The 24,022-nt window shown below is 40.1% G+C and overlaps 1 protein-coding gene across 1 annotated transcript; it reads right to left on the reverse strand.

Annotated features, from left to right (window-relative positions):
- Positions 1-297: 297 nt before the first annotated feature.
- Positions 298-24,002, reverse strand: ascc1 (activating signal cointegrator 1 complex subunit 1). The gene is made up of 10 exons (XM_080456356.1): positions 23,803-24,002; positions 21,091-21,193; positions 20,876-20,973; positions 20,162-20,340; positions 19,087-19,220; positions 18,292-18,411; positions 17,812-17,936; positions 16,273-16,346; positions 12,774-12,911; positions 298-634 (listed from the first exon to the last, which is right to left on the reverse strand). Exons 1-9 carry the CDS (start codon positions 23,918-23,920, stop codon positions 12,789-12,791), a joined length of 1,074 nt encoding a protein of 357 aa, XP_080312482.1. The 5' UTR covers positions 23,921-24,002; the 3' UTR covers positions 298-634; positions 12,774-12,788.
- Between the last annotated feature and the right edge of the window lie 20 nt (positions 24,003-24,022).

Genomic DNA, 24,022 nt, shown 5'->3' on the forward strand with positions numbered 1-24,022 from the left:
AAGTTGAAGGGACAAGGGAGGGGCCTTTGATTTGAATAACACGAGACTGCACACTTTGCATTATTACAGAATTGCTTATCTATAAATATATGCCATCCGCACAACACAAGCAAATCCTGTCCTGTCTGACAAATGCGCCATGCATCCCACAAAGCCCAGATGCAGCCTTTTGTTCTTTATCCCGGCTGTGCGTATTGCACACATGACACAATACCTCGGTTAAGAACAGCTTTAGAAATTCTAAAGCTGTTTACGACACTTAATTACAGGCAGGCCAAGCATAGCTGGTTTGCAGTCTGTTGTTTATTTTGGCAAATGTTCAACAGCCTGTACCAAAAAAATACAGCATCTTATGGTACCCAAGAGGGAGAATTACAACCCAAAACATATGTACATATTGCTTAAGTTCATGTTCAAGCAAATATGCATAAATGCCTCAGATAAACAACTTGATGAAGACTTTGCGTGAGCGGTGGTGGTGGTGTTGACGTGATTAATGCCCCTCCATGATGCAGACAACACCCGGTGGCCCATATGGACCGTGGTCAAGGAATGGAGGAACACAGAGTTCCTCCGCCTTCGACAGCAGGCCTGGCTGAACACCTCCCATCTTGTCGCAGTATTCATCTGTGACCTACACAACACATAATCAGCAGTAATATTAATTATTTATCATGCGGCTATAACTGAAGCAACACACGTCCACTCCACACCAACATACAGTACAAGTCATACAGTGCATACAGTGTGAAAATACCCATACAAGGGCTACACCAGAGAACGGATAATGAAGGAATTTACATTTATTTCAGCTTTATTTTGTCAGGCACATTAGTTTTAGAATTATGTACGGTTTACAGCAAAAGTAAAATAAACAAAACAAGTGCACTATCTGCTGTAATTATTAATGCGTTTCATTTCCTAAGGATCCTACTCTCAACTAATTGTTTCAGAACAACAGCCATAAGTCTATAATTGCTTTTTCACAAAGCAGCATTAGCTCAAGGGCCCTACTGCTGATATACATAAAAAAATAAACAAAACACAAATGTAATCAACTAGCCAGTAACAGTTTTTTGTTTGCTGGCAGGCCAATTCCATTTGTTTCCACTAATATTTATACAAAATGCCGAAAAGCTTTCAGTGGACATTTCTCAATAAGCTTCCGAACATAAAAAAAACACGTAACTATCCCTTTAAATCAAGTCGACTCTGTGAAAAAAACGTGTATAGATTTAATTCATCTGGGTTCAAACTGGGTCACACGGCTATTAAAAGTGCAGGAGAGCAGTCTGTTTTGTAGTGCAGGCAGCCACATCCAGGATGCCAGAGTTTGCAGTACCTCTTCAATTAAAAGTGAACAATAGACAGAAACGTGACTGATATTTCAAACTCACACATTGTCCGTCCCAGCGGATGATTTATTTTACATCTACTGCATGATCTACTGCTAGCAGAAAAACAGAACAAAATCAGCCTCATCCGGCCTGACAATAAAATTAACTACAGCAAACTATACAGGGATTCTACACTTGCACGACACAGCAGTGGGTGATGGCGAGAGATGAATGAAGTGAGTGACAAATTCCCTCGATGCACATTAAAAGACTGAAACTGATAAGAGACAACATGACTGATTGTAAGAGCTGCCGGTTGAGAAGAGAGATATTAATCTTCTTAGAGCAAATAAGCCACACTTTCAAAAGTTCCAGCTTCACTCTTAACCACTGAAACCCTACATACTCTGTTGATCGCGGTCCCCCAGGGGTCTGTATTTTTCCACTACACCATTTTCCCACTACACCAAATCTGTTCAATGAAAATAGGCTACAAGCTCGTAGATTGGCTATTTTCTACAACCTCACAAAATAGGTGGAACATTCACCTATTTTTTGACAAATGCTCCCCTAGAACAGGGACGCTAGGGTTCATATGTGGTTAATTCTCGCAGGCGCTCTTCTTACAGTATCTGTGAACGCTTGCGACCACACCCTACAAGCAAAAGGGTCTGTGAGTGAGTCCAGCACGTTTTCATCATCTGTGCAGAATACACAACACAAAAGCCAGCCCTTTCCTGGCTGACAAGCTACAGTATACTGTTCAAACACACCGAGTGGCCGTGGCTCTCTTTCTCTCCTCTGATGTGGATGGATCCAGTGGTAAACACACACTGACAGCTGCAGGTAGTGTCTCCGCACTCAGCACTCTGAATGATAAAAAGACTGCTGCGGGGTGGATCACCAGCCTGCTTCGCCCCGGTAGAGAGACACACCAACCAAGCATAGAGACGTTTCAAAAATCCTCCAGACTCGGGTGTCTGTCCATCAAGGGCCCTTTTTTTTTTTGGCGCCCATTAGCGAAGACGGTGATTAGTGTGGAACGCAAACGCCAGTGGCACTCAACTCGAGCGTCGCGTCAAACATAATGGAACACTGCCGATCCCGAGGAAGGTGTGCCTGTCATATTTCAGCGCTAATGATATCCAGTTAAGATTCGCTGGGATCTGCTTGAGAGGGGGGGCATTTGTATACCGGCACTGTTCTCTCTCTCTCTCTCTTCTCTTTTTAAGCCTGCCAACAGCCTCCTAAGAAAGCAAACAATCTTATTATTCATGCCCGTTAATAGGACAACCTGACACTATGGTTATCAGGCAAGCCTGCCGGAATGTCAGCACGGTGTTAGATGTGTGCGATTTACGTCAAGTTCCTTCTTTTTATAGGTTGGTGTGTAAAACACCGGTTCTCAACGTCGGGTTCGGTGGACCACCAGGGGGTCGAAATGGACCCTTTTACGGGTCTGTAACTCTGAGAGTGTACAAATGGAACTCTGTGGGACCCCCAATCTACACTGTTAAATCCTCAGTAAAGCATCTGTGTCACTTTAAATTTTAACCACTGTAAACATTATTTTATACTTTGGCTATTCAAAAATAGCAGATATACAAGCTCATAGCACGTCACTTAGTGCTGCACTACGAGCTTGTAGATCTGCTTTTTTTGAAATATTGTAAACGTTTGTAAAAATCTTTGAACCACTTCCGTTCTACTTCCTATCACAGCTGTTTGTTCACATCGATCTAATAGCATACGCGCCATGACGTCACACGTTTTGCCGCTTCCCCCGTATGTTTACACGGAGACGCAAGGCGGAGCGTTTTCAAAGATTTCCACTCTGGAAGGGGGTTTCACTTTGTTGCGGTTTCAACCCCACGAAAACGCTGTTGCCGTCTAAACGGAAGGCACATCTGATGATATTTTATTTTGCCACTTTCTCTAGAGACCGTTATCGTCTGAACGAGGCCTCAGAGTTATGGGGGTCGGTAGCCCTAATGCATAGCGTGTGCCGCTCAGTTAAAATTAACCCTCTAAGCATTAGCGGTTTAACAGGTAGGATCCATAGTTACCCTGACCGTAGAAAGTAATTAACAGCTTAATCGGTTTCACGCGTGCCTCAGTCACTCCGATCATGTACATCAAACATGGCTACCATCTTAAAAGGTCAAAGGTCTCTGACCCCCCCCCCCACACACACACACACACACAGACTCACATATGTTGCAAAACCAAATCCTTGATCAAGATTACATGTGTAATTACACCGTGGAAAGCTGGACGGTGTGGTCTTGAATATCAATTTGCAATATTTCTTGACATTTTTGACATTGATAGAGAGAGAAAGCGTTTCTAAAGCAGCTTTCGAGATAAAAGACTAATTTTGAAAACGGGCATGAAATTAAATATGCTAATTATCAAAAAACATGATTTTCAAGACAAACTATGAGGAAAGCATCAGTTTTCAAGGATGGTGGATATTAACCACTTCAACCCTATATACTTAGATCAGTGGTTCTCAACATTTTCAGGCCACGACCCCCCAACATAATCATATTTGAACTGAGGACCCCCCAACATAATCATATTTGAACTGGGGACCCCCCAAAATAATCATATTTGAACTGGGGACCCCCCAGCCTGATAAGCACTTGGAATGTAGGAGTTGAGGCATTACATTTTGTTTGACTCAGTTCCCACAGATAAATATTGTGGAAATAGCAGATCTACAAGGTCACAACGCCTCGCAACGTGAGCTTGTAGATCAGCTATTTTCGGCCTCTTCCTTAAATTATTTTACAATTTGGCCAATGTTTGGCCAGTTTTTATAGTATAGATTGTTGATTACTTTTGATGCAGTCATGGTCGTTCTTCATTTCATTTATTTAGGTATTTTAAAAGTCTTAAAAGTCTTTTTAAGACTTGGACACTTCACTTGGACACTTCATGTACACGAACTTGTGCCTTGGACCTCCTTTTTTCTTGTGATTATGACTTTTCAAATTTGCATTAATGCACTTGTGTATATATGTATCTTTCTGTTTGTCCAAAAGAGCTGGAAATAAACTGAACTGAACTGAACTGAACTGAAAAAAATCTTTAAATTGTAACTTTACCCCAGACTGTCGGGACCCCCAGACTGTCATCTGGGGACAGTCTGAGGATCCCGACCCACAGGTTGAGAACCACTGACTGGGATGACAGAGGTCTCCCAGGGGTCTATACTTTATTACTTTGTCATCTGACCAAGTATAGACGACCCTCTATCCAAGGCTGACTACATAAAGTCCCAGATCCAAATTGTAGGTAGCATGTCTTATCACCTAGGGACATATAACACTGCATAGGCTTGCTGCCTCTCTAGGCAAAACATTTTACAACACTGCCCTAGTAAACATGACCCCCACGATGTCACCCTCCCTTCCAGCGCATCGGCTGAAACATAAATCACACGTCAACATTTAGCCTGTGATTAACATGCTGTACGCACACACTCCCACTTAAAACGAGATCAGCTTTAAAATGCCTGCAGAGATAATTGAACTGCAAAGATACTGGCCTGGAATGCCCTGCATGGGATGAGGAGAAGCGTGGAAATCTGACAAGAGAGAGAAGAACCTCAAGAGGCTGTTTGTAGCTGCAGTAGAGTCAATGCTGCTCAGTCAGTGGTGGGAAAAGTACCCAAATGTCTCACTTAAGTAAAAGTATCAATACTGCAATGTAGAAGTACTCTGTAAGTAAAAGTCCGGAATTCAAAATTTACTTGAGTAAAAGTACAAAAGTATTGGTATCAAAATGTACTTAAAGTACCAAAAGTAAAAGTACTCAAATGTTTGAAAATAGCAGATCTACAAGCTCACAACGCGTCGCGATGAGACACGTTGTGAGCTTATAGATCAGCTCATTTTCAAATAGCCTAGGTATAAAATAGGGCAAAAGTGGTTAATGTATGTTTTATAATGTCATAATTTACTGCAAAGTAACTAGTAACTAACGTTTTCAAATAATTGTGGTGGAGTAAAAGTACAATATTTGCCTCTGAGATGTAGTGGAGTAGAAGTAAAAGTATTGAAAATGGGAAATACTCCAGTAAAGTAGAAGTACCTCAAAATTGTACTTCAGTACAGTCTAAATGTACTTTTCACCACTGATGCTGCTGTATGGGGGCCGAGACATGGACGCTCACAGCACAGCAGGAAAGGGGCCCTGGATGGTGTCTACACAAGAACGCTACGAATGGCACTTATTGTGGTACAGGGACCTATACCACAGGTCACAGAAAGACAAGGTCAGAGACAGACAAGGATGAGGCTGGCTGGGCACTGCGTCAGGCACCCGGAACTTGGTGGCAAGCAAACTGACACTGTGGGAGCCAACGCAGGGCACAGCCAGGAAAGGAAAGAGGCGTACCCACACCTACGTAGACGCGCTGCGTCGTGACAGCGGAGCTAACAACACTGCCCAAGACCCTGATGCTAGACAAGAGCAGCGATTCAGGAGTACCGAGTTGGTGTTGGCTAGTCTGCACTCTCGCATTGCATAACCGTTAAATGTACGTATAACCCCTAACCCTTAAATGTATACTACAGAGAATGAACCATGTGTTTTTGCATTACATTACTGCCTACAAATTCTGACCAGCTCATTGGCCTTGTCGTTAAAGAGTGTCCACCCTGAGATTGGGAGGTCTGCAGGGTTCATTCCCCAAGACGAGTCATACCAAAGACTATAAAAAAGGTACCCAGTGTACCCCTGCTTGGCACTCGGCATCAAGTGTTGGATTGGGGGTATATGTCCCTGCAAAATACTAGCCTCATGTCCAGGCGGTGTACTTGTACATCGTGGCTGGGGGATGTAGTTGTACATTAAGCCGCCTCACGCTACAGAAACAAGAGATGGGCCAAATGGCTTGGGAACCTTAAAAAAAAAAACATTTTTACATTCCATGAAGCCATTGGCTTCCATTCCTTTCCTTTCCGCAATTGACACATACTTGACAGCGTTAATTTTAGCTCCAAAGAGTGTACAAATGGAACCAAATGGACATGTAAGGGTCCATGTAACGCTTGTGTTTGATGCTGCCGAAAGGAGGAATTCAAAAGACAATGAAAGATCCGAGTATAGCGAATCCCGGTGGCTCCGCGGAGCGGGCGGTGAAACGTCTTTTATCAGTCTCTTGCTGAAAGGGGACACGTCGTGCGCATTGGTGAATCCTCTAGGGTCAGGGTGGGAACATCCCTCTGCAGGAAGCAGAGAACGGACTAATTAGGCCTCAGAGAGGCATCCGGGGACATAAGAAACAAAAGATGCAAGACTAGCATCTATGAACACACTTGAACACAAACGCAAGTTAACCCGAACATCTACGAAAATGAAAAACATGTCCCCTTTCACAGTCCCGGACAACAAGAGCTATCTATGAACTAGAGTGAGTATGTATTTTAATTTAATAAGTGTCATAATGTGCAGGGCCATTTTAACTATGCATTAAAAAAACTGCACACACGCACACATCTAAATAGAGCATACATGGGCAACTAGCAGCCTGGGGGCCACATGCGGCCCCCACCTTCACTTAATGCGGCCCGCAGGTTAATATCGGAATACTGTTATAATTATTGATTTCAGCGGTTACAATTCCAAACATGAACCGCTTTAATTACTTCAGTCTATATTAGTATAAAATGTATACAATGTATTTGTATTTTTGTATTTAAAGGGATATTTCACTTTCAAAAAAACTTTTGGTATTTTTGTCGTCTACCTTTGTGAGCCCTCCAGACAGTTTTTAAGTTGCTCGATTCAGTATTTAGATATTTGATATTCATTTAATCAGACACGCCCCCTTCCTATACAAACCCATTGTAACTTCAAACTCCATTTTAACCATGTTAGAATCATCGAAAACACCCGACCTTGGTTCTGGTGACTCACCCTGCCCTCCTAATACGTGAGGGGGCCGTGTTTTTCCGAAATTTTTTTTCATTTATTTGATTGAATTTTTTTTATTGAGTTTTATTTTTTTCATTTTCCAAAATAAATATTAAAAATAAATTAAACAAGTGATTGAAAAAACACGGCCCCTCGTGTATTAGGGTGGCGGTATGAGTCACCAGAACCAAGGACGGGTGTTTTTGATGAATCTAACATGGTTAAAATGGAGTTTGAAGTTTGGGTTTGTATAGGAAGGGGGCGTGTCTGATAAAATGAATATCAGATATCTAAATACTGAATCGAGCAACTTAAAAACTGTCTGGGGGGCTCACAAAGGCCTGAGTAGATGATACAATGACCAAAAGTTTTTTTGAAAGTGAAATATCCCTTTAAGTTCATAAAGTGAACATAAGTATAACAAAATGCATTTGAAAAAAAGATTTTTTTAAATTGATTCCAATTCAAAAATAGCAAAACATTATTCAGGATTCAAATAGCATTCAGGATTAAAAAAAATAGCTAAAATAGCAGATCTACAAGCTCAAAACACGTCATGACGTGTTTTGAGCTTGTAGATCGGCTATTTTTGTTACTTTTGTGTGACATAGAATGACGAAGTAGGGCATTAATTACGAAAAAGTTTAAAATACGGAGATAAGAGGTTTCTGTGCAGTATATGCAATGTGGCCCTCTGGAGTGAGTGTGGAAAAATAGTGGCCCTCTCCATCATCAAAGTTGCCGACCCCTGAAATAGAGCATGAGATTCCTCCTGAAATCTCATACAGGATAAACCTCTCGCTACCACAGTATTTCCTCTGCATAAACTGACTTAGGTTTCTTGGTGTGTTTTGAGCAGATGTATTATTGGACATCTGTCTGTTGTAGGGCTGCAACTATTGATTATTTTTCTAATGATTATTCTATCAATTACTTTTTGAGTAATCAAGAAGCTTTTTTTATGTTTATGTTTTTAAAAACATTTATATATCAACGAGTCGATGAACCACTTAAGCCCTATTTTATACTTCAGCACACAACAGTGTCATGTATTTTTTTTTTGAATATATCAGATATAGCCTACAACTCTTTTTTTTAATCAAATTGAAATGATTGATTACAGAAAACGTTTTATATTCAATTAGCTTGTTTAACTGTTGCACACAAAGAAGCAAGAGCGTGCCATCTGACTTCATCAGCTTGCAAATGATCCTCTGTGTGTATGTGTATGTGTATGTGTATGTGTACAGTATGTGTGCGTGTGTGCGTGTGTGTTTACAAGCTAGAAATATTGGCATTTCCCAGACATAATCGTGTTGTGTCCGTTCCATTATGCTAGATGTGTAGCCCTGATCTACTAACAAGCATGTTGCTTGGAGCCAGGGCAGTAGCTGATTAGGCCCTCTTTCCATGGCAGGTCCAAAAAGTAACTTTCATGGCTAACGATGTGCCACGGACAATGCCCGGAAGGTCTGCTTGTGTTGCCTGATGAAGGAACTTGTGTAAAAACTGTAACTTTTCAGAAAATGGACATTCTAATGTATCCAATGTAGTTTAGTCACAAACTCTTGTTAATACTATTCATTGGTTACAAACAGACAGATACAATTCATCTTTCACTTAAAGGATCTACACCATGAATTTAGAATAATAAAATAATATTTAATATCATATTGTTTATGTCCCTCAAATGTTTTTCAAAAGGTTTGAGCCTAAATCAAGCCTCAGATATACTCATTGCAACTAACTTCTCTCTGGCTTATAAAGCACTTTCACCTGCAATACCACATTGTCCTGTTTGGCATGGGGCGCTATTGAGCCAGTTTGTATGCATGTTATCTCCTGGTTCTGTGTGGAAAAAGTAAAAAAATGTAAAATAAGAAAAAGTTTTTTTTTTTTTTTTTGGTTGGAACTGAAAAACGGGAGGGATTGTACCCTGACGTGACGTCACGTCAGGGTGTAAATCAGTTTGGCCTGTTTTGAGACCAATTTACAGAAAACCCCAGATTTGCTGTGAAAGCCTGAGTGTTCAAACTGGGGTATTTTTGGGGATAGAAGAGAGGTAGGGGAGACTAAAACACACAAAAAAGAAGAAAAAGTAAAAAATCATGGTGTAGTCCCTTTAAAAAAAAAGTTTCAAAAATAATCTACACGCTCGGCTAGTTTCTCTACTTTTGCCCGACACACTCTCAACCATTGAAATATTTGGTGAGCAGTCCAGGGCTTGGCAGAGCAGACGGACACAGAAAAAAAAGGCCCTCGGCGCCAATCAGTGCAAACTCGTGGCCAGCCTGCGATTGCCCTGGTGCATGCCAAGCAGCGGGCATCCCCCCCACAGCGGGGGGTAGGGTGGGGGGGGGGGGTCAGAACAGGGCAACGGGCAAAGAACAGGAGTCTGGCCCAGAGGGGCCGAGCTGTGACAGGGACAGGGACCATCTCTCTGTCTCTTGAAACCGATGCCTGTATTCAATGTCGGGCTCAGACGACCGGGACGAGATAGGAACAAGGTTATATGGACGGCACAGGAAGGACACTGCTGGCAAACAAACAAGTCAATGGTATCCATGGATTAAACCCATTCAAACCGGGAACGCATCCGCGTAACCACTTTATCCATTATTTTATACTTTGGCTATTCAAAAACGGCAGATATACAAGCTCATAGCGCGGCACCGAGTGCCGCGCTATGAGCTTGTAGATCTGCTGTTTTTGAAAAATCTTGAACATTTGTGCAAATATTTGAATATACAGTAAATATTTTTCAAAGGGACTTTTTTTGACTCAAATCTTACAAATGTTTGCTTTAAATATATATATATTCAAAGATTTGCACACATTTTCACGATTTTTCAAAAATAGCAGATATACAAGCTCATAGCACTATATGCATGTAGTCATTTTGTAACTGTTTTAATTAGATATGTCACATGCACCATTGCAAGCAGGCTATGGGATGATAGGCTGATGGTGTTTTACTAGGAGAATGTACACTACAGTATGCATACAATTAGCATTCTATATACAGAACTGACCAACCTACATACTGTCTCTGCATAGAGAACGATAGAGCTCTCTATGCAGACTTCATTCCAACAAACTTCATTCCAAATATGTAATGTAGCTATAAAAAAAAAAACACAGGTCACAAAAAGGAAAATCAGCATTTTGGATTTTATCCAAAAATCTATGAACAAAACAGAGATGATTAAAGTGTTGAACAGAGTTTGGTTCTGTTCTGCTTACTGGAGGCGGTGGGGGGGTGGGGGTTCTTAGCAGGGAGCTCTCTCATGAAAGAAATGATGTGTCAGTGAAACTGCAACGTTGCCGGGTTCGATCCCCAGCTCTGCTGAAGTGTCCTTGAGCAAAGACATTGAACTGCTCCTGATTAGAGTTAGCCTCGCGTGGCCAGACAATATCACACGACACACTGCGTGGACATTAGTCTGGTCCCTATCAACGATAGATTTTTTTCCAAGGGGCGGTTACAAAAAGATCCAAACGGACTCTATTGGTTAGACCTAAACCAATCAGAGCAGTGCTTCCTTGTACGAACCAATCAGAGCAGTGCTTCCTTGTACGTCATTGCTCCAAATAAGGTGATAAGCCCGCCCACATTTGGATACTGGGCCCTGATTGGTCCCTCACGACTTCGGAGGGAGAGAAATGAAATCTCTATTAAGGGGGGCCAGACCTAATCTGCCGAGGGCTAAAGTGCGATGCAATTTTGCAAAGGCAGATTCGTCTGGAACCAGGCTAGATTAGAGTTGTTCCGATAAGGATACCAGTATGGGAAAAGCTGCCGATATTGCCTGAAATGCTGGTATCGGTGAGAATGCCAGTCTATGCCATTCCGATACCACGGAATGGCGCGCTCGTGCGTGCGTGCGTGCGTGCGTGCGTGCGTGTGTGTGTGTGTGTGTGAATGTGTGAATGAGTGAATGTAAAACACAATGTAAAACACAATGTAAAGCACTTTGGATAAAAGGCACCGAGTATGGAGAAAAATATAAAAACTTGCTTGGAAACAAATTCTCTACATAAACTCAAGTCATTCAGAATGGAGCATTTCAGAATGAGTGTGTGACTGTGCATGTTTTATCTGTTGAATAAACTCTGCTCAATTGCTCAGTGAGCAGAAACATTTTAGGCTGGCGACCATCCTTCATTTGGTTGATAACTGTGAGGTGGCATTTAACAATAACATCCCTCTCCATTCATTTAATACCTTATACTGCCACCTACTGGACACTGATATTTAGACCGTGAGCATCACTATCTTGGGCTGGAAATTTAAATGTGCATTTTCTGCAGTGGTGGATAAAGTATTCAAATGTTTTACTCAAGTAAAAGTATCAATACTGCAATGTAGAAATACTCTGTTACAAGTAAAAGTCTGGAATTCAAAATGTACTTGAGTAAAAGTATTGGTATCAAAATGTACATAAAATATCAAAAGCAGAAAGTACTCATTATGCAGAATGTCCCATTTCACAAGATTTCAAATGTATAAATTGCATAAAAATGTACAAGCTCACAATGCGCCGCACGCATTGTCATAATAATAATAACAATAATAGAAATAATAATCCAAATCTACAAAGTAACTAGTAACTATAGTCAGGGGATATTAGCAGAAAGATTTCCAATCTTGGAATAAATTCCTTACAAAAAAAAATCTTCACCAATGTGTTTGTAAAGGTGTCTAGTAACACATCTCACAAAGACTGAAATTCAGTTTCCCTAGGAGAATTTTTGACAGCTGCTGAAAGTTGGGGTACCCACCATTTCCCTGCATTTCCATGCAGGGCAAAAAAATTATAATTTTAATTCTGTTTTAAGTAGCATGTGAGGGGTCAAACTAGGGTGTTTTTATGATTCTGAATCCATTGCAAGCATTTGTTTTGCACCAAAACCACTCCTTGGGCTAAAAACAGCCCAATCTCAATGGGCTTTTTACACAAAAAGTATACCTGGACAAGGGTGGCTATGGCCGTTTTTAGCCCAAGGAGTGGTTTTGGTGCAAAACAAATGCTTGCAATGGATTCAGAATCATAAAAACACCCTAGTTTGACCCCTCACATGCTACTTAAAACAGAATTAAAATTGGATTTGTTTTGCCCTGCATGGAAATGCAGGGAAATGGTGGGTACCCCAACTTTCAGCAGCTGTCAAAAATTCTCCTAGGGAAACTGAATTTCAGTCTTTGTGAGATGTGTTACTAGACACCTTTACAAACACATTGGTGAAGATTTTTTTTGGTAAGGAATTTATTCCAAGATTGGAAATCTTTCTGCTAATATCCCCTGACTACTAAAGTTTTCAAATAATTACAGTGGAGTAAAAGTATAATATTTGCCTCCAAGATGTAGCGGAGGAGAAGAAAAAGTACTGAAAACGGGAAATACTCCAGTAAAGTAAAAAATACCTCACCATTGTACTTAAGTACAGTACTTGAGTAAACGTACTTAGTTACTTTACACCACCGATTCTCTGCTACAGTATATCGTTTACCTGAGTAAATGATGATCATGGGACTGGGAGTCTGATGCTGCCAGCAGACGTGTAGTAGCCAGTGCAATCCGTTGAATACCTCTGGGACAGGTGGACAGCAGCCAGGTCAAACTCTCCAAACTGATAGGCGCCAAAGTTCTACAATGACAGAGCAAAAGATGTCACTATGAATCGCATCTAAACGCGAATGCAAAACCTCATAGCTAATTTTTTCGGACGGTGCATCGTGCTGTAAAGAGCCGAGTCTGGCACCCGGGTGTTAATTTCGTCGACTAAAACCACGACGAAAAATGTTCGTCAACTACCTTTTTTCACTGACGAAAACTCAATAAAAACGAAGCTATGACGACTAATACTAAGACTAAATATATTGACAATTTCGTCAACAAATAGAACCTAGACAAGAATGTGGAAGGACTAGTGAAGGAGAGATCCAGTAGAACTCATTTTATGTTTGGTTGCACTCAGGTGTTGCGCTCTGAAAATTGCAGATCTACAACTCGCGTTGTGGTGAGCTTGTAGATCGGCTATTTTCAGCATGCGACCAAGTGTAAAATCTGCCATTACGACGCCATCAAAGCCTGCCAAAATATTTTTTGGCGCCGAAATTTAGAAGATTTAGTCGACAAAAATCGTATGATATTTAGTCGACTAAAACTTATTTTTTTCAGATGACTAAAATATGACTAAAACAAAATGAAATTTTATTCAAAAGACTATGACTAAACTAAATGAAAATTTGCTGTCAAAATTAAAACTGCTGACCACTTAACAGGGCAGCCAAAGTGGTCAGATGGTTAGGCCTTTTCAGAGCATGTGGGCATTTTTACAGAGCATGTTTATTTTAATGATCAATCAATCGATCGTGTTCTGGCTTGGATCAATGGAACTAACATAGTATACAGTATTTTAAAAATGCATACCATGACCATGACCATAAAATACCATGACTTTCCCCCCACAGGTTTGGAATCACTGAGCTGCAACACAGTCATATATCATCATCATATCACGATGACTCCTCCATATAATCAACATAAGGGTTATTAATATGGCAACTGTGTATTTTGGAGTTTAGCCTTGTGGAAAGAAAGACTACCTTTGGTTGTTATTCTTGTGATTTGTTCTTCTCTACACACAAACAAGATTGTTGGCAAGGAATACAAATGTTTTTTTTTTTTTAAAGAGTAAACTTGCTCACAAACAGGGTGTTACTATGGTTACCGCCAATTGGATATTTGGCAGGTGCTCTTGTGTGTGATTCTTGGTGGAAATAATCACAGCATAATTTGTCATATCCACTATAATGAGTATCACAAGATATAACAAGGGGATTTTCTCCCACCCTCCCGAATTGGCGCACAATGGTGTCTTGCAAATAAATAAAGTGTGTGTGTGTGTGTGTGTGTGTGTGTGTGTGTGTGTGTGTGTGTGTGTGTGTGTGTGTGTGTGTGTGTGTGTGTGTGTGTGTGTGTGTGTGTGTGTGTGTGTGTTCTATACAGTACATGAACCAGGCTTACCAAGATAAGCATACCAGCCGCTACTGAGAATCATAACAAACCTTGGGTACAGATGCAGATTCTCTGTACTCATATTTGGAAGCCTGGGCCATGTATATAAGCTGACCACGAGTGGCCTAGCAATCGCTGGCATGACAAAAAACAAAGCCAAACAACTTGCGAAATATTGCTCCGTTTCAGCTGTTATAGACAGTTTGTCCGTGTGGAGGAGGAGGTGCCATGTGTATCCTTAGGGACCATGAACTATCAACCCCGTTATATTTGTTTCCCTGAAAATTAATTGTAATTTGTGGATTCAAATAAATAATTAAAATGTGTGTGTGTGTGTGTGTGTGTGTGTGTGTGTGTGTGTGTGTGTGCGTGTGCGTGTGCGTGTGAGTGCATGCCATTATAGGCTTTTCACCTATAATGGCATGCCCAGAATAGGGATTGATTATTAATTATTTCTATTTAATTATCAATCGTTTTTTTAAATATTATAATCAATTACTTTGATTAACTGTTGCACCCCTAGCTGTGAGTGCAGGGCCAAGCCAGAGGTACCGATGGGGACTTTATTGAACTCTATTTGCTCCTGTGCCACCCGGACGCCCATATTACATACTAAAGACTTTTTGCCTTTATTGATAGATTATAGTAGGCTGACAGGAAATGGGGGGGAGAGATGGGGGGGGGGTGACACGCAGCAAAGGTCGTCGGGATCGGGAGTCGAACCCGCGACACGCTGTCAGGCTGGCATTGCAGCCTAGGGTGCCTGGACCGCCACGCTACGGCCCAGGCACGCCCATACATAGGCCTACCAATCATCATCATCATCATTTATTTAACTCACGAGTCACAACCATGTTCACATGGTATGGAGCACAGATTCATACACAGTACACAATACATAACAACATTCACACAGACATGGCAAAAGGCCTGGCATGCATTATTTGAACAGAGGAAGAACGTTTTTCAGAAAAGCATCCAATTTACAAATAACTTTTGGCTCCTACAAATGAATGTTGCGATAGGTCTGTGGAGTCTTCTGCCAAAAGTAATATTAGACAAAGGGCATTCAGCCTATCCAAAAATCAATACTCTCACCCCGGTGCAATTTTTTGTCTGGGAAGTGGGAACATCAGATAAGATTTGTTCCTGTTTTTTATTTATGGTGGAGGCGACCACAAGAGGGCAGGCTGATTCATAATAACAGAGGCACTAAAATTACACTCAATGTGGTGTACGGTATGTTCTAATCTAAACCGTCGCTGCCAAATACAAACTTAACCTTTTTTTTTAATAATGGGCCTCAAATTGATGCCAAAAATATGTTGAACAGTTAAGGGTAACTATATTTCAACTGGCTAAAGGACAGAACAATAAACTAGAAATGTCAAGTGGCATTTCTTGGACATTTGGTTCTGGCCACAGTGCCAACAAGTTAGCAAATATCTGGATGTCGTCATTCACTGCCAGTGGTGTAAAGTAACTAAGTACATGTACTCAAGTACAGTACAATGTTGAGGTATTTTTTACTTTACTGGAGTATTTCCAATAATTCTACTTCTACTCCACTACATCTCAGAGGCAAATATTGTACTTTTACTCCACTACAATTATTTGAAAACTTTGCAGATATACATTATCATAATATAATATATATTATAAAACGTCCATTAACCACTTAAGCCCTATTTTATACCTAGGCTATTTGAAAATAGTAGATCTACAACCTGTGAGGTTGTAGATCTGCTATTTTCAAACATTTTAGTACTTTTACTTTTGGTACTTTAAGAATATTTTGATGCCAATACTTTTGTACCTTTACTCAAGTAACATTTTGAACACAGGCCTTTTACTTGTAACAGAGTATTTTTATATTGTGGTATTGCTACTTTTACTTAAGTAAAATATCTGAGTACTTCTTCCACCACTGCATTCAGTAATATTTGAAGTAGCAGGCATGAGTGTGGCATCACGACATGATGGCTGACCTTTAATACGTTTCTGGCATCAAACGCCTCTCTGTCTTTCAGGTTTTGTCTTCCTTGTCCGCCCCTGTCTTCAGCTGGAAACCAAGTGCACAAACAAACACAGAGAGTAAAAGGATATGCTGAACAACTTAAAACAACACAAAACAAGTTCAACTAGCCGACATGCAGCCAGGCTTGATAACCTAACCCATTACATGTCTACATGTCTCCTAAATCCCAACAGTTTTCTGAAAAACATATGTTTCTATACCAGTGGTGCTCAATATTTTTCATGTCAAGGACCCCCAACATTATATGTATTTGGCCGTGGACCCCCATCTCAAAATATTTTGTTCCAGAGACCCCCAGAAGCAAATATTTGAGTTAAAAATGTTCACTTTAAAAATATATATATTCAAAGGTTTGCACACATTCTCACGATTTTTCAAAAATAGCAGATCTACAAGCTTGTATATCTGCTATTTTTTAATAGCCAAAGTGTAAAATAATGCTTTTTAGCTCAAATCAAAAAATGACACAGATGCGTTCCAGGTCTTAAAGGGTTAAGCCATTAAGAAGACCTGAGGCCGATTCTACAAATGCCTTCTAAATCAGTGGTTCTCAAACTTTTGTGTGTCAAGGACCCCCCAATTGATATGTATTTGGCCACGGACTCCCCCCCCCATCCGAAAATGTTTTGTGCCAGGGACCCCCAGAAGAGAAGATTTGTGTTAAAAAAATGCAAAATGCAAACACTTTCAAGATATTTTCAAAAATGTTCTAAAATAGCAGCTGTACAGGCTCGCAGCGCAGCACGAAGTGACGCACTGTGAGCTTGTAGATCTGCTATTTTTTAATAGACCAACGCTAAAATCGAATAAAAAGACACAGATGCTTTCCCGGTTGTGCTTCCTTGCCATAAGAGAGACGAGGGCAAACTCATCAGCATCACACCTCATTTGTGAAAAACTGAGACCGCGGTATATTATTTTTAACAAGGTCAACAACACGGAGACTGAGTCAACACAAAAACAACAGTCCTTGTTCCCGACCTGGCAAACATATGGTCAGCAGTCAACCTGCCATGCACTCCTTTGTGTTGTACTGCTGCTGCTGAGCAGCCCAGTAAAGCAAAAAGAAAAACTCATGGGTCGGTGGCTAGGGCTGGACTTGATCCATGGCCAAACTGAATGAAGCAATTGTGCGAGTAGCTGGAAAACACACGGTCCGGTGCATGTCAACACAGTTGTGAGAGCAGAAGGGAGGAGAGCATTGCTGCCTGACGCCTCTCTTCTAGAATGTGTTGTTGTAATTGTGCTGTAATTCTGCCCCCTCCCTCTGTCCCTATACAGTTCCAAGTACAGCCATTAGACAAATAAAGGGGACATTGGATCAGTGAAGACATGGATTAAAAGAAAGAGAAAATCTCATGACTGAAACATTTTCCTTTTTCTTTATACATTTTTATCCCATGATTTTGTAACCCATTTTTGTGTTTGTGTAACATCATACAATTTGCACAACAAATCTAGTTTTTATTTTTTTTTGCTTTTAGCCTACCTGTGGAATCTTTCCTGAACAGAGTGTTCATGACGGTGCCGTGCAGCTTGACCCTGTCCCATTCCCTGACCATCAGCCCCGCAGAGACAAAGTGCTCCACAAGCCGGTCAGCGACCACCTGCAGCCTGAAGCAAAGTGACACCACACCGCCTGATTTATGTGTCGCACAACTGAAAACATCCGATATACGAGCTCACAACACGCCGCACGTCATCGACACGTTGTGAGCTTGTGGATTGGATATTTTCAGTGCGCGCCACCGTCACACATCTATAAGTATGAATCAGGCAACAGTAATCAACATGCTCTCAGTAGGGAGAACACATATCACATATCACACACACACACACGTCACACACACACACCTGCTATTTTTCGAATAGCTAAAGAAATCTGAAAATGACAGATCAGATGCGTAATCAAGGTCAAGGCAAACTTCATGTGATATTATAATTCATGTAGGATGGGGTCTCCTCTTACTTGTCGGTCCCATCTTTGGCGTTGACCTTGGCATACAGAACATCCACCACGGCAGGGTCGTCGTTCATGTACTCCACGCCCGTCACCTCCAGAGGTAGAGGCTTCCCCTCAGTGATGTCTCTGGTGGCGGGGCAGTGCAACGCACATATTATGGTTAATGACAGCCTTCAGACTACAGCAGTGGTGGAAAAAGTACTTGATTTTTTTTTACTTAAGTAAAAGTATCAATACTGCAATGTAGAAAGACTCTGTTACAAGTAAAAGTCCGGAATTAAACATTTATTTGAGTAAAAGTACAAAAGTATTGGTATCAAAATGTACTTGAAGTGCCACAAGTAGAAAGTACTCATTATGCAGAATGTCCCATTTCACAAGTTTTCAAATGTATAAAATGTATAAACATCTTTTGAAAATAGTCGATCTACAAGCTCGTAGCACGGCACCGAGTGCCGCGCTATGAGCTTGTATAGCTGCTATTTTTGGGGGAAAAGATCATGAAAACTTTGAATATATTTATCATTTTTTATCTCAAATCTTTGCTTCTGGGGGGAGGGGGGTCCCTGAAATAAAATATTTTGAGACGGGGGGGACAAATACATATCATTTTGGGTGGCCCTTGACATGAAAAAAGTTTGAGAACCACTGATATTATAGCAACATAAGTAAAAAAAAAAAATTAGGATTTAGAAGACATTTGTAGAATCTCCAGAAGCAAAGATTTGAGTTAAAAATGTTTGCTTTAAAAAACATGTATATTGCCTGGAAGCCAGACATATCAGTGAGTCTAAAGCCCACCTGATGAAGTTCTGACACTCCTGGAGATGTTCACATGCTTTGGTCACTTCAGGGTCACTTAACAGAACCAGGGTGCCAACTGTCAGGTGAAGCTTGGCAGGGTTTTGAAAGATGCTTTCTTCTATTCCATGATCCTATGTGACACAATGGAGAAAAAACAATATGCGACGGCAATGTTACAGTTGGGATCAGGTTTCAGGTGCACACGGTATTGAGGACACACAATACTTACTGCATCCTTTATTCATAAATGTCATCTTTGATATTATTAAATTGTCCGCTGTGGGGCTGCAACTATCGATGGTCTTCTTAAAAGATTATTCTATAGATTACTTTTTCAATTAATCGAATTATCGAGATTATATATATATATATATATATATATATATATATATATATATATATATATATACACACACACACATATATATATACACACAAATATATTAACCACTTACGTGTTATGTTATACTTCATCCGACAGCAGTGTCATGCAAAAATAGTGAAAATATTTTTCACTATGGTATTTTTTAAATTGCATAAAACAATTGTTTACCTATAATGCCATGCCTGAAAGAGGGATTGATTCTTTTAGTAACTTATACATTTTTTAATTTTTTTATAATCAATTAAATTGATAGTTATATTAACCCTAGGGCTGTCACGATTACCAATTTAAGTTGACGATTAATGGTCATTCAAATAATTGCGATTAACGATTTAATTGTGTGTTTGGCATTAAAAAATAATAAAATAATAATAATAAAAAATTGCACAGGGCAGATATGACAAATAACTGAAACATACAAAGAAATTATTGACATATCTAATGATTTTATACATGTAAAAAAAAAACTGAAATAGATCTACAAGATCCACAAACTCGTGACGCGTTGTAAGCTTGTAAATCTGCAATTTCTGCTTTTTTTTATATTTGAAAATGTGTGAACATTTTCTCAACATTGAAACGATTATTACGATTATGCAAAAATAATTGCGATTATCTCAAATAATTGCAATTGGACGATTATGTAATAATTGTGACAGGCCTAGTTAACCTTAGTCCGCTGTATACCTGTGAACACTGCTCCAGGACCTCCTCTTTGAACCTCAGAAAGCCTTCCTGGATGTGAGCGGCGTTCAGAGGAAACGACAGGAAGTGTGTGAACGGCTGCTTCTTGCGGAAGCTCTCGACGAGGACCTCGACTCGTGTGAGAGCAGAGGCCACCGCAGCTCTCTGGGAACCGGTGATAACTGGGCAGAAAGGGAAGATGGAACGTTTGTGTTGAAAACAGTGGTGGAAGAAGTACTCAGATATTTTACCTAAGTAAAAGTAGCAATACCACATTATAAAAAAATACTCTGTTACAAGTAAAAGGCCTGTGTTCAAAATGTTACTTGAGTAAAAGTACAAAAGTATTGGCATCAAAATATACTTAAAGTACCAAAAGTAAAAGTACTAAAATGCAAGATCACAACGCGTCGCGACGCGATGTGAGCTTGTAGATTGGCTATTTTCAAATAGCCTATGTATAAAATAGGGCTAAAGTGGTTAATGTATTACCTACCAGAACCGGCAGCGGTTCTGGTAGGAGACACAAAGAGTCTCCTTTGTGTCTCCTACCGGAACCGCTGCCTACCGGTCCGCTGGTCATCAAATTATTGGCTTAGGAATGTGACAAAAACAGAGCAATATCCATGGATTCAAGTCTCCATGGGGTGACTAATCGATAGGAAAAAAATTTTTTTTGGGGTGAACTATCCCTTTAAGCCAATGGTTTAAGCTCACCAATCTGTCCCTCCATGCCTTGTTTTGGAATGTTGATGGTTGTTTTAGTGTCTATCTCCAGACGTTTACGTGTCTGTCCTTTCTGTCCTATGATGTATCTAAAAGAACCAAAGAAAAGGAAAGAAATTAAAAAAGGCACATACAGAATCTTGCTGTCCAGACACAGTGTCAGCTGAACAGGATAAAACTGACATCAATGTGTTTCATCAACTCACTTGTAGAGAACACTTGGGACATCTATGGCGCATCTGAATCCTTTATCAGTTTGTTCGATGTGGTTGTTATCACAGGCTTCATCTGCAGGAAAGTCTTCGCTTTCTAAACATGACAAACAACAAGCATAATGCATATCACTTAAGTTATCATAAACACTATGATAATAATGTGCCCAGTCCTGCCTGTACACAGCTAAAGACATAGTGCACAACATTCAATACATTATTGTGTTCATATCATGTCACATTCTTCATAAGGCAGTGTTTCCCCTATATGGAAAATATGGAGGAAAAAGGCTCAGCAGCGACTGTACTGGCTCCGCCGCCTGAAGAAGCTCGGAGTAGGACATCGCATCCTCAGGCTGTACTACAACAGTTCTGTTGAAGGCATCCTAACAGGCTGTGTCACGGCCTGGTACGGGAACTGCACTGCCCGAGAAAAGATCAGCCTACAACGAGTAGTGCGATCGGCAGAGCGGATAATGGGACTCGAGCTCCCAGCGCTCCAGGAACTGTACAAAAAGCGGTGCGTGGTCAAAGCCAAGCGCATCATCAAGGACAAGCACCACCCAAGTCACAGACTGTTCAACCCCCTACAACGACCGCGACCGGGCAAGGGGCTCTACCGCAGTATCAAGAGTTCCACCACCAGGTTCTGGTGTAGTTTCAATCCGGCTGCTGTCAGAATGCTGAATGGGGCATAAGCCTGAATGAGGCATAGGCCTTGTTCAGCAGCCTGACAACAGGCGGCGCAGACTTTTTCTGGCTCTTCCTGAACACACCTGTGGATTATACCAGGGACAATGACTTGGACTTTAGCCCCCCCTCGGACACACCTGTGGACTACACCAGGTACAAATGACTTTTTGTTGCACTCCCTCATGGAGCTACCTGCGGATTATACTAGGGTCAGTCCACTCTAGGTGGACACGCACTGACCTTTTGCACCTTAATCCCTTGTATAACGCACTGACTTTTTTTTTTAAAAAAATTATTGTGCTCCTTTTCCTCTAAGCACCTTAACGTCCATTGTCTATCATGCACAGTATAAGTATAACATGCACAGTATACAATACATTGCTGCTATGCTCAGGCACCTTAGTTTAGTTTTTTTTAGTTTTTTATTATCTCAGGTAATTTGTAAATATGTAGATAACTTGTCTGGCCTTCTGTTGCTCTCTTGTTTTGATCTCCTTCCCACTTGCCCCCCACCCTCTTCTTCTCCCCCCCCCCCCCCCTCTTCTTTCTATGGAAACTAACGTTGCGATGGGAACGATGTACAAAAAAGAATTTCACCCACTTTTTTACCTTGTAAACCTGTGATGTGACAATAAAACTGATTCTGATTCTGATATGCATTAAGCAGTGGCGGGCCGCCACCCCTTAAATCCGACCACCACAGTATGATTTTTTTCTGTAAAAAAATAATAATAATAATAATAATTATATCAATGCTCAAATGCATCGATATAATGCTCAAATGCTTTCAGGCAGTATATTTTCCTAAATCTGGAGACAAAGTCTTATATAGTACATGTGCACTGTAATAATCTGTATAGTTTACATATGAATTGTGTTTGAGCATAAATATGCATTTTGAGAACCCAAAACCCCCTAAAACATTCCAAAAAGGCGCAGTCCTCCCCCACACCTTCAGCTTCTGGCTAGGGGAAACACAGTAAGGATATGTTATGTTTGTGGTTTAATCATAATTACAACTCATACAGGCAACAAGTAAATCAGAGAAATCTAAAGAAATATCTTATGGATTCTTCTTTTTGATTACGGCTAACAGTACACATACTGCACATCGTTTAGTGTTTCTTGGTTTGTGTAGACAGAGTATATCTGTGCTTGTTAACCTGAAATTGTAACTATGGTCGCTGAGGTATAATTAAGATGTTCAGTGGTGGAAGAAGTACTCGGATATTTTAATTAAAAGTAGCAATACCATAAAATAAAATAATTTTCAAGTAAAAGGCCTGTGTTCAAAATGTTACTTGAGTAAAAGTACAAAAGTATTGGCATTAAAATATAATTAAAGTACCAAAAGGTGTTTTTTTCAAATAGCCTATGTATAAAATAGGGCTGAAGTGGTTGATGTATGTTTTATAATATAATCATTTATATCTGCAAAGTAACTAGTAACTAAAGTTTTCAAATAATGTAGTGGAGTAAAAGTACAATATTTCCCAGTCTGAGATGTAGTGGAGTAGAAGTAAAAGTACTGTATTGAACATTGGAAATACTCCAGTAAAGTAAAACAAAAATACCTCAATTTTACTTAAGTACAGTGCTTGAGTAAATGTACTTAGTTACTTTACACCACTGAAGATGTTATATTTATGCAATGATTTTTACTACACCATATAATTGAGAACCATATAATATAATATAATATAATATAATATAATATAATATAATTCAGTCTGATAATGATTTACCTGCCTGTTCACATCATGTATACTTTGCAATACTTATTATTATTATCAATTATTATTATTGTTATTGTTATTGTTATTATTATTATTACCCTAATAATAATAATTAATATTATTATCATCATTATTATGATGATGATGATGATGATGTACCGTGCATGTTCACATCATGTATGCTTTACATTGTAAAGTATATTATTGTATACCATTTTTCTAATCTATGAATCTATCTATGCTGTATCCATCCAAATAAACTAATAAACAAACTTACCAGGAGGATCCACGTAAGAAAAATCATCTTCTTCCTCTTCAAAGCGTTCCTCTTTCACCTGATTCCGCCTGTACATTCTTCCATTTATATTGATAAGGGCTGGACGTAGAACTTCCATTATTATGTTGTGTGAATTTTTATACAAAACAACAAATAAAACCAGCTCAAACGTGACTCTAAAATATCTGATGATTCCCTTTAACGCTGCGCAGCCGCTGTC

Source organism: Gymnoscopelus braueri, assembly GCF_963280865.1.
Source record: "Gymnoscopelus braueri genome assembly, chromosome: 17".
In the NCBI taxonomy this organism is placed as follows: Eukaryota; Metazoa; Chordata; class Actinopteri; order Myctophiformes; family Myctophidae; genus Gymnoscopelus; species Gymnoscopelus braueri.